Source organism: Atractosteus spatula, chromosome 5 (genome assembly GCF_055471065.1).
Source record: "Atractosteus spatula isolate fAtrSpa1 chromosome 5, fAtrSpa1.hap1, whole genome shotgun sequence".
Taxonomy (NCBI): domain Eukaryota; kingdom Metazoa; phylum Chordata; class Actinopteri; order Semionotiformes; family Lepisosteidae; genus Atractosteus; species Atractosteus spatula.
The window spans coordinates 49,204,329-49,224,282 of NC_142710.1; the positions used below are offsets into that span (position 1 = coordinate 49,204,329).

The 19,954-nt window shown below is 37.1% G+C and overlaps 1 protein-coding gene across 1 annotated transcript in view; it reads right to left on the reverse strand.

The window, feature by feature from the left end:
- Nucleotides 1–389: 389 nt before the first annotated feature.
- Nucleotides 390–19,954, reverse strand: part of LOC148835195 (chemokine-like protein TAFA-4) — a 38,461-nt gene continuing 18,896 nt past the window's right edge. Inside the window, exons 3-5 of the mRNA XM_088917190.1 lie at nucleotides 16,445–16,600; nucleotides 4,037–4,161; nucleotides 390–478 (exon numbers count right to left, since the gene is read on the reverse strand). Coding sequence (XP_088773316.1) covers nucleotides 467–478; nucleotides 4,037–4,161; nucleotides 16,445–16,600 — 293 coding nt within the window. The 3' untranslated portion in view covers nucleotides 390–466. The remainder of the gene's footprint in view (nucleotides 479–4,036; nucleotides 4,162–16,444; nucleotides 16,601–19,954) is intronic.

Genomic DNA, 19,954 nt, shown 5'->3' on the forward strand with positions numbered 1-19,954 from the left:
AGGTGAGATCAGCTTTTCAATGGTTAAATTCCTATGCTAATCTGTGCAACATTATCCAAAAGTTTACAGGAAAAAATGTTAAAGGTATTTTGAGGATGAACCTACATCTGAAATTTTCAGTAACAATACCAGATACTCTGCATTTGCATTTCATCCACAATGTAGTTACTGTATTAAAGTTATCATCTTTAAGGGTACAGTGGTATATAGTATATTCAAGTTAGAGCCTTTTATTGTTTTGGGCCCACTTTGTTGCGTTTTACACACCGTTTCTTTCCACCTTTAGCACTGTTCATTCATCTTGGCCTTTCTTCATATGATAGTTTCTTCTGCAGGCCCAAATTAAATAACGTCCTGTGTAGTTTAGTTGGCTGTTCTCTCCCGGACATGCCGACTGCCTTCGTTGTACTCAGAGAATTTTAGGTAGCAAGTCTTAGGTTTCTTAGCTGGTTAGCAATTTGTGTTGCTACCGTGTCACCTAAAAAAAGAAAGTGAATAAAGACCAAAATTAAAATTAAGAGACTGTCATGTTACAGTCTACAACAGAAGTGGACACAGGGCGAATCTGCTTCAAAATTAACTCCTTTGTGTTATTTTTTTTATATTAGTGTGCAGTTTTCTGTAAATATAAATAAAATCTAAGTAACTAAATAAATTCAGCCCTTACCTTGGGTCTACAGCAAGTAATCGTTAATAGTGATTAATAAATCTGATGGGTTGTGTGGCCATTGAGAGGCATCACTGAGGAACACTTATCTATCTTATCTGTTTTCATTCCAATTGAGCTTTTGATCACTGATGCCTTTAATTGCTCTACCAATTATTTGGCTGTTTGTACACTCTGTCCTTGATTTTGGAAATATCCAACTTCAAGCAGCTTGTTTCAACAGTGTCAGGACATAGAATGTTATGATGAGCAGACAGGTTGTCACGACCACCAGCCAGTGGAGATCATCTTGCAAAAGAACTAACCAGTACCAGCAGCGGGTTAATAATAATAACGAGCGCATAACAACATCAATATCTCCTCATATGATACTCCTCCTCCTCAAGGATACACTAATGAGGAGATACGGATCCTGTGTAGCAGCAGGACTAGCCGGTAGACACGGCAACAAACAATCCGAATCGAGAGGCGAGATCACGGTCAATGAGAGTAAGGTAGGTAGAAATCCAGGACATAAGCAGGTGGCAAACAATCCGAATCAAGAGGCGAGGTACGAAGTCAAAAGGCAAAAGGGGTAGTCCAAAATCCAGAGTGACACAAGGTTTAGGAATCGCCAGGTAGAGCTCTCAGGGAGTTAACTCAAAATCGAGCAGCAGGAAGCGGGTCAGGATGGTTTAAATAGTGCTGCTCGCCACACGGTGGAGTGTGTGCTGATGGACTAACACGTAGGGCAGCGCTTGTTATTATTATTAACCCGCTGCTGGTACTGGTTAGTTCTTTTGCAAGACGATCTCCGCTGGCTGGTGTACGTGACACAGGTGGAGCCAGCATGCATATACCGCTCCCACAATGAGCTCTTTCTTCCTTCTGCCAAGGTTATATTTCACAGAAATCACTGAAACGAGTGAAGGTCTGATACTCAGACATCAGTACAGGGGTTGAGACCAAATACATTTTCCATTCAGAGCTGAACACAGAATTAAAAATGTTTTAAACAGCAAAAAGAAATCGGTTAGCTACTGATTAAGAACGTAGCTGGAAAAAAAAACAAAAGAAAAAGGGGACACCCCTGAATCAGAGTTGGGAATTTTAGGTTATTTCAATTGAAAAAATACCACTAAGCATAAATGGTAGCCCTTTGTCACCTGGATTGAGAACAATAATATTATTGAATGATGTGTCTTGCATATCCAGATAAAAAGTAGAAATAAAACACTTAACAGGTGGGGGGTCATTAACCTTTTGTACCTAATGCATTACGACAGGGATACATGGCTAGATGCTTTAAATGCTGCTCAACTCTTTTAACACTCAAAGCCATGTAAGTGAACAGCATTTGCTCATTCTGGTATTGCAAAGAAAAGAGTTTGATACCCTGACTCTTACACACAATTAATAATTGACATTTCATACACATTTAACATTGTAAAAAGACTGCATAAAAATGTTGACCCACCAACAAATTACTAATTTACAAATTCCACAGAGACTGTCTGTTCCTTCTAGCAAACAAAGTACTGGGTCTGGAGTTTGTGGTTTAATTTAATCTACTTGGCTTGGTGCAATTAAATAATGAACATGGAATGGAACAGAGTGCAGTTGAATGGTTGTCTTTGCTTTTTGAACATGATAGTGCAACCCCCTTCCCTGACTATCAAATTTACCTTTTTGAAACCATAATACATCATCATAAATGAATGCATCTACAGAGCTAAGGTTTTCTAAAAACTATGTTGAGCACACACTGCAGGTTCTCTTAAATAAACCCAACCATGATGATGGTTGATGAATTTTACATTAGCGTCTAACCTTGGGGTAAGCCACTGTCACCACAAGAGATGTACCAGGAGGAATGTTACAGTGCACTAAGCCTTATCTTGAGAATCTCCTGTGACATCTGCCAAGCACAGCTAAATATAATACTGTTCTTCTTTCACACTTAGAAAACAAAATTAATGCGCATTGATCCAGTGAAACATCTTTTACTTTCAGTATTCAGAAACCCGGCTGCTGTTGATGGGTTCAGCAGCAAAGCATGTATTACAAAATAGGATTATCAAGATAACTTTACCCGTTGAAGACTTGGCTGCATCATTAAATCAGATAGAATCTTTTATTTATTCTTAATTTTTGTCTACACTGTTACCAATTTAATTAGAAACCTTAATTTTAAACTCTCCGTGGGCCTGGCAGCCTCAATGCATTTTAATTAATGCAACAGATGTTCAGCTGTTAGACTATTCTCCATTTAATTACTCTTATAGTGTTTTGTACTCTTCACAACTGTTTTTAATATTTCACCTGCGATTAAACTACACCTGCTCAATTTAACAATTCGCTAACGGCCTGTATATTAACTTTCATAGTTCAACAGCTAACAAAGGGGCATGAAGTGGCTTCATTTAGATCAATTTGCCTCCAATGTCTGCCTTGTTCACACTTAAAAAGTCAAATTAACATAACAATTGTTAGGGTTCAACACAATTCTGGTTTACATGTGAGCAAAATGTCTTTTCACATCTAATTTTGCCTGCTTCATCTTTTGACAAGATTAACAAATTAAGCTTACTGTACTGTTTAAGCTTGCGCGCCTGATTAGTTTTTTCTCAATGCTTTGAGAGCAGGTCTCAGTGAGGCTGCAAACATGAGATGAAATTCTGTTCAATTATATTGCCCATTATCATCAAAGATTTCTGTATATAAAGGCATTAATTTGTAACTTACATACTCTTTCCAAAAGCTCACAACTAAATGTGTTTGCAAGGATGAACTTAAAATTAATTAAGGTGTGCGTACTTTGTTAACATCAGGTTTAAGACACTGCATTTTGTAAAACAAATCTGTAGCACAACTAAAATCTGAACATAAATTACTGTATTATGATTAATTATTGTATTATCGTTTTGATTACTGTATATTCCTGTGATTTTGCATGTTTTGCATGTTTTTGTGGTTTATTTATAATTCTCGGTATAAGCCATGTAGGAAAAAGGCATTAGCTTAACAAATCAATACAATTAATGATAACAATATTGCCAATAACAATGGTAATAAATTGAAACTGTTTGTGAGAAATCCAATCTGTAAGAATAAAACAAATGAGGGATTCGTTCAGACGTTTGCTATAGCATAATGCTGATAATAGACACAGAAATGCTAAAATGATTTAAAATATCTCCTGTAACCTTGTGGAAATGAACAGTTAAATTAAGTCCAGGTCAAGTATTAATGTGTCATTTTAATTTCAAAATATGGTAACTGAACACAGAATGATATATGATGTTTTTAAAATAAAAGTCAATACATCTTGAACATGACAAGAAAAGCAAGCAAACACTATAGCACTATTCTCCGTCACCTAGCTCTTACCTTCGTTGTCTTGACCTTGTTCCCAGTGCTACAGGACCACCCAGTGAGATCTGGAAGCACTTTACACTCCTCTCCATCCAGACAGGGGTGCATCTGACACCACCACTTCTGCAGCACTATGGAAGCTAACACATGGAGAACACTAATCAGACGGATTCTCCACACCACACAAACAAGTCATCGCACTCAAAGATTTACTGTGGCAATGGCACGAGAGTGTTCGTGAAACACAAACCGGAGGCCAAGTGGTACTTACGTGGAAGAGATTTCAAAACTGAAAACAGGAGGCACTTCTTTACAGAAAGGGTTGTGGGAGTATGGAACAAGCTGTCTACCCATGTAAGTGAAGTTGATACCCTGGCTTCTCTCAGGAAACAGCTGAATGAGACCCTTTGATGAACAAATAACTACCAAAGGGACTAGCTGGGCTGAGTGGCTTCCTGTCATTCATAACCTCTCTTGCATTCATTTGTAATTCATTTTTATTTTTGTAATTGACATTTTTATATTATGTTTGTTTTTTTTGCAAAAGAATTGTATTTTGTCTCATTCTGGAAATGCCCACAAAAATAAGCTGAACTTCACTTTCCAGATTTTTCTTAAGGTCAGTGAGAAAGAAATGAAAAGTAATGTGTCAGCCTGAAAATGTTACTACAGTATTGGCATTTCAGTTATTTTGAGGCACAAATAAGATGTCAAAGTTTCTGCTGTCAGGAAACTTAAAGATCATAAATGCATTTCTTGACAGAAACAGTAATGGAAGGAATCCATTTAAAAAACATCAGCTTTCCTTTTTTCTCTTTTAAAGGATATTTTAATAAAATAATATTTGGAAGCTAATTCTTCACAGCTCTTGGGTCATTGATTCCATACTGGGCTTCTCTTTATATGGATTTTAAACCTTTTCCTCATATTCATGAGGATTTTCAGACAGGCACGGTAGTTTCCTGCTATTCTCAAAGACATGCATGCTAGTTTACTGGGCGTTTCATAAAAGCAAAAAAAATAGATGAAATGGAAAAATCCAAAACCAAATTATGAACAATTATATAAAAAACACATTTTCTTAAAAGCTTCAGCATGACACAAAAATAAAAAGTCACTGAAATGCAAAACTCCATTTTTATATTTATTGTTCTTCAATCCAATGTTATTTTTCATTCATGTAGCTGATGTTTTTATCCAGAGTGACATAAAACTATGTCTACTCATACAACAGGACATTTTACCAGAGCAACACCAGCAGTGCTCCATCTGGGATATGAACCTATAACCTTTCAGCCAGGCTGTTTGTGGATTTATTCACTCTTCCATTATCAGAAACCTCTCCTTGAAGCACACAGAGTGAAATCAGGACAGAGAACACATGACTTCTCTCCCCCAGCTCAGGACACCAGTCATCCCAAGGCTAAGGACCAAGAGACCATTTAGAACAGACTTGCTGGAATGTGTTTTGGATGTGGCAGGGAACCAAAGCACCCGAAAAGAAATCTACACATACATTAAGCACGGGAAGGACATGAAACTCAACAGAGATCCCCCCCCAAGACTGTAATTCATTTCAAGATTCTGAAACTGAGTGGAAATAACAACGGTAATCACGAGGCTACCCCTCTTTCAGATTTAGATTGATGACATTTGAAGATACAACTGATCCTGTAATCTCTAACCTTATATTTTTCTTCCAAGAATCTGTCCATTATACTTATCCACAGCTTCTTTCACAACACATTACTGAAAGTGCACATGCAAAATCTTGCTTGAGCATCTGTGAATACAGTATGACATGGAAATGTATTTAACGAAAAAGTGGTGTTCCATTAAAACAGATAGGAGTGTACTTTATCAAAAAAGAAAATATTTTGAAGGGAAGCAAGACTGAACATCACGTGCTTGGATATTACCGCCATTTAAATAATTATACTGAACTCTAGGTGAATACAGTAACAGAACCAAACTGGATCACATAGCAGAACTTAGCAACAAGACAGGAATTTGCCACTACTTGTTTGCATCATATGTTTATACTGAAGCCCAATGAGACTTCAGCTAACATGACTTTGAACTGAAGAATGCAAAGCAGAATTCTGAGCTGTATAGCCCCTGGTTTGCTCAAACAGAAGAGAATGGAGTCTCATTCATCATCGACAAGATCAAAGTTAAGATCTTCCTCCCATGAGGGTTTCAGTCTAGACAGTGAAGGGCAACGGAAAGACAAAATGTAGTTAATTTATATGGCATTACAGATGGAATTAAATCTTTGAAGACATCAGTTTAATATTTAACATAAAAATAATATAATATAAAACATAAAAAAAATCATTTTGCATTCTGTGGATCATAAGCTAAAAAAAACCTAAAGATTTAAACAAACCATGCAAACAAAACATGAAATAAATTGCATAAAAATTGATTTTAGAATGCATTTATAAAACTGTGGAAATAAATACAAGGGGAAACTAAAATTAACAGGCCAGAGATTGGAGCTCTGAATAATCTCCATGTGAACAAGTGAGTGGACAGTCAGGAAATGATCTCTGTTCACTTAAAAGATTGTATAGTACTGTATTTTTAAAATCCTACATTTTACCAGCTAGGTCGCCTGAGAATAAATTTTCATTTGCAATGATGGCTTGGTGAGTACCCATTTATCCAGCTGCAATTTGTGTGAAATGCCATGCTCAAAGGTGCAACAGCAATGCCCCGCCTGGGATGTAACCCACTGAACCTCTGGTCCTGAGAACAGAGCCTCTCACCATGACTCCGCACTGCTGCCCCTGCTGCCCTACACCTATTAGGCTAGTTTCTAATAGGAGCAGTACCTAGACAAATCAAAGCCTTCAACCTTTTAAAAACATAGATTGATTTAAAAGGTTTCCTGCAAAAAAAATAAGGCACTGCTTAAGAATGAAGCCTTTAATTCACCAAGAGAAGAACTGGCTCAAGAGACTATTCATCTGAGCAAAAAAGCTATCTTGTAAGCACTACAGGAACATCTTCCGAATGAGCCAAGCTTTGGAATTACAATCCCAAGGAATAAGCAGCTTGAATTCCCAGAGCCGTGAATTTGCAGACAAAAATCACGGTTAGTTAAAGCAAACTACAGAGAATTTTTATGACACTTTATCGAATCCTTCCTGGACAAAGATGTGCCTTACAGCAGACAGCTTGTAGAAAAAAAAAACTGCTCTACTTCAAGAAATACCTTATCAGCTCTTCTTCCCCTAACTGCCATCAGCAAATCCAGCCATCCACCAGCAAACTGTCATTCAGTAACACAGTTCAATTGCAAATGCAAGGGGGCAGGGAGTCAATTCCCTCTCAGGAATGAAAAATGTATATTTGGTGTATAGGCAAGAAGCCAGTGGTGACAGAATGGGAGTAACAACTACCAGAACAACTGTACAGAGATAGCAACTCATATTTAAGTTTCATCGGTAACTGGCTTGGAGCTGAATTTCAGCTTGAGCAAGTAGAATGAGTCACACAGGGCATTTTTACTGGATCTACACCCTACTATTTAACCAAGCTCAGGAGCTGTTCCCCAGCTTACACTGTACAGCTCCTTTTCTCTGCTGTATCTGCATTAGACTTTATCATTAGACCAGAAAGCCAAATATAATCTTTACTGGGAAATCTTTTCCACCTCCCTGCCTTGGATTGTGTTTTTTTTCACACGAGCCAAACAGTGATCTCCACTGGCACAAACTGGGCAACCTGTGAAGAGTAAATGATGGCCAGAATGTTCTTGCTTTACCAGTATGTATTAGTGCACCCCTCTTGCACACCCATGCGGCAATTTCAATGTTATATTTGCCAGTTAAAGGAAAATAAAATGACGCTCTGGACATCTGGTGTGATGCTTCAGAGGTCTGTCACAGATGGCCCCTTAACTAAGCATTGTACTGTACAGTATGAGTCAGAGCCATTAGTGAAGCTGGTATTGGTGATTTTCTACTTTTGTTGCTATTACACTCTCTTACCAGAAGAGGCCAGTTTGGTCATCCTCACAACATTTACAGTTCACACACAAGTAGTACGACACATTGCAATGGTGTTTAAAAAATGTTTCATTCTCCTCTTATCTCTCAGTTTTTATATGTGGACCCTGATTCAGGTACAATACCTCCATGAATCCATGAAGTCTATTTTCTTTGTACAGAAATAATGACTCTTTAAAATTACAAAAAGAAAATAGTGTTTTCTAAAGCCATACATAACTGAGAAATGCAATTTTGACTCTAAAAGATCCTCAAAGCTAAGAGGACAATTGCAGGATGCTCCAATAACACAGCAGTTCTTTTGCGTTTTCATTTTTGTCCATCAGCCACCAGATTCCATTCTGTTCAGGAGACAAAGGCGTGCCTGACAGAAACGTGAAGGGATTATAGTCAGATATGTCAAGCCTTGCAAATTAAGCATGAGACACACACTCTGGTGTAGACTCGCACACTTCACTCCCTACTGTAAATCACATGTACTTGGATAATATGGACATCTCTACCTCCCTGAAAGCAAAATATTTCTAAGAGGAATTGGGAAAGAAAAAAAGACTGGATAGACCCCCTCCATCCCCCTCAAAATCAAACGAGTGGTAAAAGATGCAATAACCTGCAACAGTGTTTTTTCCTTAAAACAGGCAAGGGAATTTCTTCCTTTAAATGTGTTTTAATCTGTAAATGATCAATTAGAATTACCTAACATTTAGTCATCACAGGATGAAGGTGCCTTCCTTAACATTCATCTGTAATCTAGATGTTGATTTCAGTAGCAGTCACTGGTGGGAGAGAAAAGTGTGCTGAAAGTCAGAAACTCATCTCTTCACAAGGAAGGCTGTCATTCTTTCCACTCCTCTGAGCTACGGCTTTAGGCATCCTAGACTGTATCTGATACAGAGGAAAATAATGGTACATTCCACAATAGAGTATGTAACACCACATGTAAACAAGAAATGAACTTGTAAAAATGTAAGTAGTCCCCTTCAGAGTTAACGTACTGTAAATCTCTCTCGTAAGGACAACAAAGGCTTGATATCTGTAATTCCACATTGGATGGATAAATGAAGTGAGCCAGTACTAACACTGAGCATGCAAGCACGCATTGTTTCAAAGTTAACCTCATAAAAGAGAATAAAAAATTAGCTCATACAGTAATCAAACGGTCTTTCTTCTTGAGCAGCTAGAGTGGAGATCTGTGTTACTGTGTGAGCTGCAAAGAAATGTGAGAGTTTAATTCCACAAAATGCTTCAGGTGTGGGACTTTATTTAGGTTCTTCACACACTTAAAGAAGGCTCCACAGCTAAAACATCCTTTTCGTTTTTACCTTCCAGTGTGGTATTAGCCTCTGTGTTCCCACTATCACTCTTGGTTTATATTGTGGAACTTGGCCTCCTACTGGGATTTTAAAAAATGCTTCCTCTAACCATAGTGCTGTAATTAATTTATCTATTTTTACCGTTTTCAACATAATGAAATTTATATTGGGAGGCACTGTGGATCAGTGGCCAGCACTGCTGCCTCACTGTGCTGAAGCCCTGATTTCAATTCCTAGGGTGCTATCTGTGGTGCTATTTGCATGCTCTCCCCATGTTCTCAGGTTTCCTCTGGGCACCTTTTGTTCCTCCCAGAATACAAACACATACTGGTAAGTTAACTGGCTTATGGGAAACCTGGTCCTGGTGTGAGTGTGTGCCTGTCTGTGTCTGTGTATGCCCTACGATGGACTGGCATCTACAGTATATCCTGCCTTGAGCCTATTGCTTGTTCTGTCTCCCCCATGACCCTTAATTGCATAAAGAAGTTAGGGAAGTTAGGAAAGGGAAGGATGGATGGATATTTATATATTATTATGTAATTTCTAACATTATCTTTCAATCATTCAACCTCATGTCACATACAGTATGTATGTAATTTCAGGAATTTTAAGAACTCTTGGGAAATTAACTTATATAAGGTTCAGATAGTGCTTTAAGCATAGATTATATTAACTCAGAACAAATAGTAATAGCAAATATTAACTCTATTTGCTCTGAGTTAATAAATATTAATATTAACAGCCAAATCATTTTAGTTCATATACAGAAAAAAACTACAATTACTTCATAATGACCTGTACTTGAATAGACAGCAAATTGTTACCACAGGAATGGGTAAAAGTTAATTACATGTTAAAAAATACAACTTAAAAAACACCTGGCTGTTAAGCATTCTTCAGGTCTGACCATTTTTAGTATGGAATTAACCTTTACTTGTTTCTCTGTAACCAGTGCACCCAAAGCAGTTCTATGCTCAAACCAATTTGCCAGCTTTTTTTTGTAATACATCTCCCCATTAAATGTGTAAGTGACTAATTACATATAAATGAATAATTAACACAAAGTTTAAGTACACCACTTAAATAAAACTACAATAACACAAAGTATAGTTCCACATATTGCTCAATGAATAGCTGTTTATCATGAATATGAAAATATGCTAATTATTTTCAAACTTGTATGATGCTGATTAGCAAAAAAGAAAAGGTAAATGTTAATGTATAGAACAGTGTTTTAAACGTACATAAACACCCTGCTGGTTGCCTAGCTCTGATGGCCTGTGCAGACATGCTGTGAGGACATATTTTGAAGCTCCGCACCACTGAACTTATCATTACACCATTTTAAAAAACGCAGCCACATATGTGGCTTCTAAAAGGGAAAATCTTTAAGGAAATTTAATGGGCAAGGACTTCCCCAGTGGAGTTGAGTGCACTTAATGATGTACTAGACAGCTCTTTTTAAAGAGAATGGATTTTTGTGTCTATTTAAACAACAGCATCAGAAAGAGAAAACAACAGAAAAACACGACTAAAGTGTTGTAATTCTGGAACGCCTGTGAGTGAAATGCTTGTGTAGCCCTTCACCGGGCCCTCATAGGAAATGGCCATCTTCGCTGTGATCAGTTACTAGCAATGTTCCTGCAGATCTGCTGTCGCTGCTGCTATGAGGGACCACAGCCTAACCATGCCTTCCAATCTCAGCCACCCCTGCTCTCAGTATATAGTTTTACATACTGTTGTGGCTGCCATCTGTGAGTTTTCTGAACGCATTTTGGAGAAAATGAAAGTGCACATCCAACTACTTCTGCCAAAAACCATAGAATGAAACAGCTGCCATCCACAGGCCCAAAAGGAAATGACCATCATCCTGAACATATGAGACACAAGAAGATCTTTATTTTTCTATCACATAACTTATGGGTGTGCCTCTTGCCTTGGTAAACACTATTCAAAAGAAAACTTGGATGCGTTAAATAATTGAAAAAAAAAACATCCACATGCAATGAAAGAGACATCTTCTCCAGCTGTCTCCACAACAGCTACTCCAATGCAATTTGTCCTCTTACTGTTTTAAGAAACATGAGTTTAACAAAAATGTCATTTGGGACACAAAACACTCTTTACTAAATCCATTTTGCAACAAAAGTAAACTCTTAAGATCCAATTATAGCCAACAGAAAAATAAGTTATGCATAGTTACAAGCAATGCAATGGGTGTGATCTAATCTTGGGGAAGCTGAATCACTTTGCTAATGAGCATCTTGAGGTAACATGAGCAAAATGTCAGATATAGGGTTTCAAATTTAGTCTAGGGGAATTTATGGGTCTGCTGGAACACTGACAAATGTCACTGATTGTGTCAGAACAAAGGTTGCGTCCAAGACTGACACATTATGTAATATCTGAACTTTCTGACTAACATGTTTATTTTCACACATCCAATCCAGAAAATCACATTTTGGAAAATATTTTGATGTTAAAAAGTAATAAAAAGACACAGCAGAGCCTGGTACAGAAGACTATTTAGGAACATCATACAGGGCATTATGTATGCTTCTGTGGGTGTTTAACATGATGCAGTTTAATTCTATGCAGCATTTACATTCATTTGATATTTTATGCACTTAAGAAAATGGCACACAGGATTGTAGGGAGACTGACCATGGATAATCACTACAGCTAAGCTCTTCTCTGTTTTTTTTTTAATATAGCAGAGCATTCTATACCCAGAAACCTCTAAGGTGTTTGTTTGTTTTGTTGAAATGTTTCTGACATCATGTGGACAACCTTATTATTGCAACTCTTGCAGTCTCTTGGCCTAGAAGCACTTCAGACAGTCTGGACAGAGGACATACTAGCTCTGACTTTTTTAGAGGTTCTGCCCAAGACATACAGTATATTTTTTTAAGGATGTAATGCAGTAAAACGTATATCTCCGTTCAGTAATAAAAGAAACAAGAACTAAACAATTGTTCAAGTGTTTCAACAGACACTCACCAATATTAAAATGAGCATTTCACACACCCCAGACCTGTTAACGTTTCAGATTGTCCACAATTGTAGTATAAACAGCCTAATGAATGACCTTCTGTGTCAGGCCCTGCACAGGACTAGATAATACCAGGCCATGACTGTGTTCCTTCTGTTTCACACCTGATGATGTATCATTATGTAATCTACAGGTCACTTTTAGTGTATTTGAGACTGAAAGGGCTCTGTATACTGTATGTATACCCATGCATATTTATATGTGTATGCTTTCCATCAATGATCAGCACAGGATCATATTGGAATATGCATTTACACAATATCCATACATACTAAGCATGCTTAGTAGTGCAAGACTTGCATACACTATTATGGAATTATGGAATTTTTGTACTCTAGGTGATGAATCTCTGAGCAGCAGCCCCAAGGTTATTAACATTTAAAGAGATTGTAGTGATGCGCAGTGCTACATATCATGAATTGATTTGATTAGTTCAACTGTAGGAGCAAGGGTGAAGAAGCCCGCTGACTTCCAAAACAGGATTCACCATCTGAAGCCCCACTAACATTGAACAGTCCTATTCACTAGACCTCACTGTAAAACTACTAACATCCATCTCTTTCAAGAATGATTTAGTAACATCCAATCCCTAAACACACCAGTAGGTTTAATTGGTCTACAAAAATAATTGTAATTGTAGTCATCACTGGGGTTGTGCCAAGTAGCATGAAGTAAAATGAAAGGTGATTTACAATGTACTGCATCAGCTGAATCAGCCAATTCTGAATACAGAAAACTCATACTGTAGATACCAATTTAAATCTATTTATGGTTTTAAATTGGATTAAGCTAGAAAACTCAACCCTGTGCCATAAAGCTTGAAATGACCTCATTTAGACAGGTATTGACTGTATAATGCATATCAGGTTAAATCGGTTTTAGCCCTAGTGAAGAATGCAAAGAATAAACAAAATAAAAATGGATAGCATGCTTCTGACCCTGATTAGTTGTGCTTAAGCATTCTACTTAACATACCGAATATAACCCTATGCTTTTAAAACAAGGTCACTGTACAAATCTTCTCATTCTTCAAATGGATACGTACTGTACCTCTTGCTACTAAATTCTTCTTCTAAACTCCACTTGTAAAAGTATGAAGAAATGTTATTTACAATTTACCTTGAATCACCAGACTCATACTGAAACAAGCTATTTCCTGTTTGAAGTATTGAATATTTTCTCCCAATTATCTGGAAACCACACATTGCTAACAAGGCTAGTGTAAACTGAATTTTTGCAATGGGTTCTGGGAGTAGGGAACAAGATACCCAGCCATGTTATTGAAGCTGGAACCCTGGTTTTGTTGAAGAAACAAATGGGGTAGATTGGCTGAATGGCCTCCTCTATTTCTAACTTTTACGTTCTTGTGTAATAACTTAGAAAATAATGTTTTGAAATAGTATCTATGAGTTATGTGAAATACTATATATCGAAGTAATTAGAAGTAAAGATTACCAAAATAAACTCACTTATGTGGAGGTTTTGGAGGAGACCTCAGATTAGGTCTTGATCGACTTAAACTTGCTATTTATATAAAATTCCTAATAAAATCCTGAGTCCTAGCAGGCCACATGCCGATGGAATCAAGCCTTAGTTTATTTCCCATATTATTGTACTGCAAATGCCCTTATAGCCTTCTAGCAGTCACACAAAGCAAAAGACAGGGTGTTTTGGTGTCACTTAACATTTGACAAATTACATCTTGAAATTAGCTACTGAAATGTGTTACCACCACTTTCCAATTTACACCATCAATCATGAAACCAAAAAAAAAACATTTGCAGAAGTTACAAAGCAGAATCAAGGTAAATAGTTTGAGAGATCTGTATAAAAGTACTTTCTCAAAAAAATTAGATGTCCGCTTCTATTTCTTGATAGAGAATAAAAATGCTGTTAATGCTGAATTGGATGGAAATGTTCAATGAATAAAGTCTGCAGTCTTCAAATGTTTTCTCCGGTTTCTAACCAAAATTGCTATTTGAGTATTGCCATCTCGAGAGAACAGAATGATAACTGTGCCGATTTGCGTGCAATTTAAGATCATGAACTGCAGACCAGAGGGAACTGAAGAAGGAGCTGAACCAGACTCACTTTAATTGTGACTCATACAAGGATCCACAGCAACAATGTAAGCAGTCACTCCATTAACCCAGCGTAACGCCAGGATGATAGCCTATGGTGCAGTACTAGTTCGTGCATTCCAGTTTCATTGTTTTCTGTGAGAGCTAGAAGAAATAACTGCAACGATTACTGGAACATTAATTCATGGAAGTTGTATGAATTTAACCACCCCCTTCCATCAAACAAAGTCAGGAACTCAATAAAGAAACTACTGCATAAGCACAATATTTAATGTTTTAATTGTGTCAGTAGTATAAACTGCATAAATATCCTGCCTATCTTCTCCACATGAATGACTTGTTCTTATACAATAAGAAATTTACACTCTTTATGCATAGATTTGTGCAACGACAAACCATAAAATCAGGCAATAACACATTTAGAAATTGTTAGTACTCCCAACACCATTATAAAAGATAAATGTAACAAACAGGCTTAAAGTTGCTTCTCCTAATCTTCTCCAAGAATCTATGGGTGGTACAGTGTGTTTTATTCAATCACTGAAGCAGGGTGAATGAGAAACAGGAACGAAAAGATGAAAAAGAGCCATCATTTATCAAAAGGCAAGGTTTTGCTTAAACACTGCAATCCATGATCTTTCACATGATTGCCCATTTGAGCATGATTTTGAAATGAAAAAGTAGTCACACTTTCATGTAATTTGAATGTAAAAAGCTTGACGTTTACTTTTTTGGTATAAAACCACTTTCAAATTGTTTTGACTATAGTAAGATTTGTTTGGTTGCATCCGCAAGATACATTGGAGATTTGAAAGTACCAGGCTCAAATCTCCATAGGCAAACATAAGCAGATCTTTACTTAGGTAATTTAGAAAGAAGGCCAACCAAAATGAACTGAAATGCAATGATTACTATTCTGTCATTCATTTTTTGTTTTAAAAAAAAGAGGCACAAATTTAAAGTTTTATTTTGAACTAACTACTCCAAAAAGGAGGGGGAGTGACTCTCACAACAAACCCATGCTTGAAATCCATGCTGCTATGAGGAAAACACAATTCCAGTTCTTAAGAAAGATTATGGATTTCATTTTATGCTTCCAAGTGAAGATCCACCCAGCAGACTCAAGTGTTGCATATCTTTTGCCCTTCCCATTAAGGCAATGAACTGAGAAGAGAACAATAAAAACAACAGCAATAAGATCTCTTCAATACAGTGTTACTGTACATGCATTAGTATGGAATTCTCTCAGTCTTGTTAGGTTAGTCATGTACAAGTGTTAGGCGACTCAAGGCAATATTACATCTCCATGGCAAAAGTTACTTAAAATGAGAACAATTTACAGAAGAGCACTACAGGGGGTTGGAAACTGCATTTAAGTGTATTCATTTAAAGATGTAAAAAAAGAGGATATTTCACAAGGAACTTTGGAGAGTCATATTGTGTAGTGGTATGTAGTGCATTAAGTCCTTTTGATTTGGTTTCTAAATGTGTGCAATAAAGCTTTTTTTCTTTCGAAATTGCATTTTTTTTATACCCCTCCTCTCTCCACAGGGTATTAATGATCTTTAAGCAACTCAGTGTACCACAGCAACCATCATTCCAGTACAGGAAGGATAAGGACTGCTTTCATGTCAGAGACACCTGCTATTTTTCGTACAGGGAGCTCCAGAGATCCCACAGCAGAGTTAGTGCTGAGAGGAGAGGGTGAATCCATTCACGACAAGCACTGCAAACACACAGGTGCCTCCTTATGATACCCTGGCAGTGCATAGACAGTTAGCAGCAACATATCATCTCTACTTGGAGGAATCCCAGACACAATCAGCTTCTGATATTCCCAGGCCCAAAACAATGATGTCTGAACCACATAGATCAACTTGTGCTCCCAACTGCCTTCACTGATTGAGCCACCTGGAAGGGCAGATGTGACAATGTGTTAAAGAACAAGAAAAAACAGTTACCTTCTACACATGAAGGCTGTGCTCTTGTTGTTCCTGCCACTTGTCCTGGAAAACAGGAACATTTGACTGTCTGAGAACGCTCCTCTATCTTGTTTTTGTTGCAGCACCGGTGTATTGCAACAACTTCACATGTCCCCTGCTTCACTTGGTGATGAACTGCAACAGAAAAAAAAAATCCTATCAGTCTCATTTCTCTGTTTCTAAAGCTCCTGCTTTTCCAGCTATAAGCTAGCCAGTGCTAATACCTCGCTCTCCCTCTCAAGCTGAGGAAAAAGAATTATCCTAAGGAGAAATTCTTCAGTGGGGTTTGAATATATAACTTATATTTGCAGAGCCAAAAAGCCTTTTGGTTTTGAAGGCAGTTCTAAACCAATAAAAATTGGACTGAAATGCAGGCCTCAAATGGACAAAAAAATCATTAGTGGAAAAGGCCCGTGATTTCAAGGAGGTTTTGCAGCTACAAAAGAGCTGGAGAATGGGTATAAATTCCTGATTTGAAATTATGCATTAGCATAAAATGAATTGATCATATTGAATAAAAAATCACACCTGAAGAAGGCTCCACGGCCGAAACGTTGTGTTTTCTTTCTTCTCTTTTCAGCATGGAATAAACCTATTACTTGTTCATATTGAATGAAATGCTACTGCATAATATGGCAGTCTGCAGGGCTATAGTGATTTCATACTAGTATTTACAGTATCTATTTGGCTGTCACATCAGCATGAGGTGAACTACAGTTTATAAGGAAATCTGAGAAGGAAAAAGAAAAGTTAGCACACCATTATCTACCAAAAGCAGCAAAGCTAAAAAGTTCAATGTGTCAGTGCACTAACTGCAGGACACTCCATAATCATAAGTTACACAGTGAAGCAGAAATACAGTGCAAAACAGAAATACAGTGGGGGGGGTTCTCTAAGATGTATGTTATTTAACTTGTTGTTGTTGCTGCTGTTTTTTTTGGGGGGCGTTTCCTTGATGTCTTTGGATAGGAGCATAAATGCAAATGACAAAATTGTGCCTATGACAATAAACTCTACTCTAAACCAGCAGCAACAGCAAATAAGCAGCAAGGCCTGAAAAGGGAGCTCACAGCACAACAGTAAATGCAACAAGTTCTCATGCAGTGAACTGCGGCAATGGGAAGCCGTGCTGGTGGTATCACTTTATATATTATCCAGGCCGAGAGACAGATTGAACGAACTAGAGATGCAGTCGCACCAGGGGAGTTTTACAAGATGCTGGAAGTTGGCCAGCGAATGATGAATTCCTGATCCCTGCAGAAAGGTGGTTCTCCCCCAGGGGGAGCCACAGAAGAGGGGAGAGGGAGACAGCAACCAGCAGCATGGGCAAAGATGAACACAAAGCATTTGTGGAGTTACAGAGTGGCAAGAGAATGAAGGCAGGAGGGCTGAAAAATTGAATGTTCCAATTATAGAGTACATTGCACCTGTACCTCACATATTTGAAAGGGAAGTCATACTGACAACAAGGTGCAATTTGTACGTCACATTTTGAGCCTTTAGAACTGCTCAAAATGCTCTTGCAGAAATGAAATGGGAAAAATTAGGTGTTAGGAACACCAGTCAGCTTTGATGCCTCATTTGTATCTCTTAAATGATCCACAAAAATCTGGAACTTGAATGCATCTAGAACCCACTGCGAATGGTACGTTTGAATGCTTTCACACAGGATTGTCTCTTAACAAGTACTCAGACCTCTTGGGTTCCCTCTCATAAAAACAAATTTTTGCTTTAAACCTTTGCTGCACTTTTCATAAATAATGTTTAACATATTAAATGCACCTTTCTTCCTGTTTAGACTTTTGTACAAATTAGTTCTACAGATTTTGCAGAAATTCTTTTTTTAAAATCCAGTTTCCTCCCCAAATTCTCTAAGACATAATAAACCTCTTGATAACACAGAAGAAACAATACATATTTTATGAGCATGGCAACATTTAACAAGCAGCTGGAGAAATGCCAGCCATAGCAATTCAATTTGTATTCTACTCACACTCCCCGGGCAGAAAAGCTATGTATATATAATGGGAAATAGGTCTTTCATATTTCCGTTTGTGCACTTTAAATAAGACTATTTGAGCAATAGGATTTTCAGGGGACTAAATGCCATGAAACAAATTGTGGTACAGAGGCAGAACATTATGTATTTTCAAAAATGAAGATGAGTTCGATATTTCCAAGCCCAGAAAGTCATAAAGACCGAACAGCTGCCATTTTCTGGGGTTGATTTACAAATTGTGAAAGCACCTGCATAATACAGGACTTTAAAGTTCCTGTAAAGAGCCTAATAAAATCCACATGCTTGGCCAACAATTATTCATACCTTTTCCCAGTAGAATTCGGATGGACTACATGTTTACACTGGGGTAAGTCTTGGAATATTACACAGACTTTCTACTCAAAATCTTTGCTGAAATAGTTTCAATTAATTATTCTGAAGAAAAGAAAATGAATGGAATTCTTCTTGTGATTACTAAACAGATGAGGAATAGAAATGTAGTGAACCTTTTAAGCAATGAGGCTAAATAAAGTAGGTAGCAGTACAGAAGACCACTTCCAAGTTTGGATGGTTATTCTGGAAGCTTTAAGAAAGCATGTACTGTAACAATGTCTAAACATAGTAAAAGGAGACAAAAACACAACAGAACTTTGAGTCAAGGACTTAGTATTGATACAATCTCTGATCAATACTTCTCAGTGCATATGAAGATTAAAAGTGAGAGATGGGACTGTTAAGATAGAGGATGATTTGTGATAGCATTTATAGAATACAATCATCAGAGCGATAATATCTTAGAAAAAGAAATGCTATTCTGTTTAATGAAGTTTAGAAACTTCAATGAGCTATCCAAGATATCTTCATTAGAACTGTCAAGTTAATGCTTTCAGAAAATGGAACACACAAGCATTGTCATTCGTTACCAAAAGGGAGTTACAACCTTACATAAGATGCAATGTCTTGTAAGACTGCTGCTGTTTGTCTTGTAAGAATTAATCAGTACGAACATATTCACAATATTAGAATTTGGAGGTACAGCTATTTTTCTTCAGACTACGTTTGTGAACCAGGAATGCAATAACCTTTCTAAAAGTGATTTAAGCACATACAATATTCAGTAAGATGTTATCCCCATTTAATTTATGTTTTCCATTTGTTTTACAAGTTAAGTAATTTGTCCTAGGAAAATCAGAAATACTTAAATTAATAAATTCAGCATTACTTTACACAGTAATAATAAGATTCAATATTCTATTAAATTAACTTCCTTCTAGATGGTGTTAATTTTAAAACGTAATTCCTTACACAATTAACTTTTTCAATGTAATACATTATATCAATGCATCCTGCTACTGTGCTTCTTGAAACAGTCAAGGACTCACACTGTGTACATGAAATTAAAGAAAAGTAAAATCGGACAGATCTATTTTTCAGTTCTTTCTCCTTAAATTTTTGTATCATCATCCAGATTTCAAATGAGTTTTTTTTTA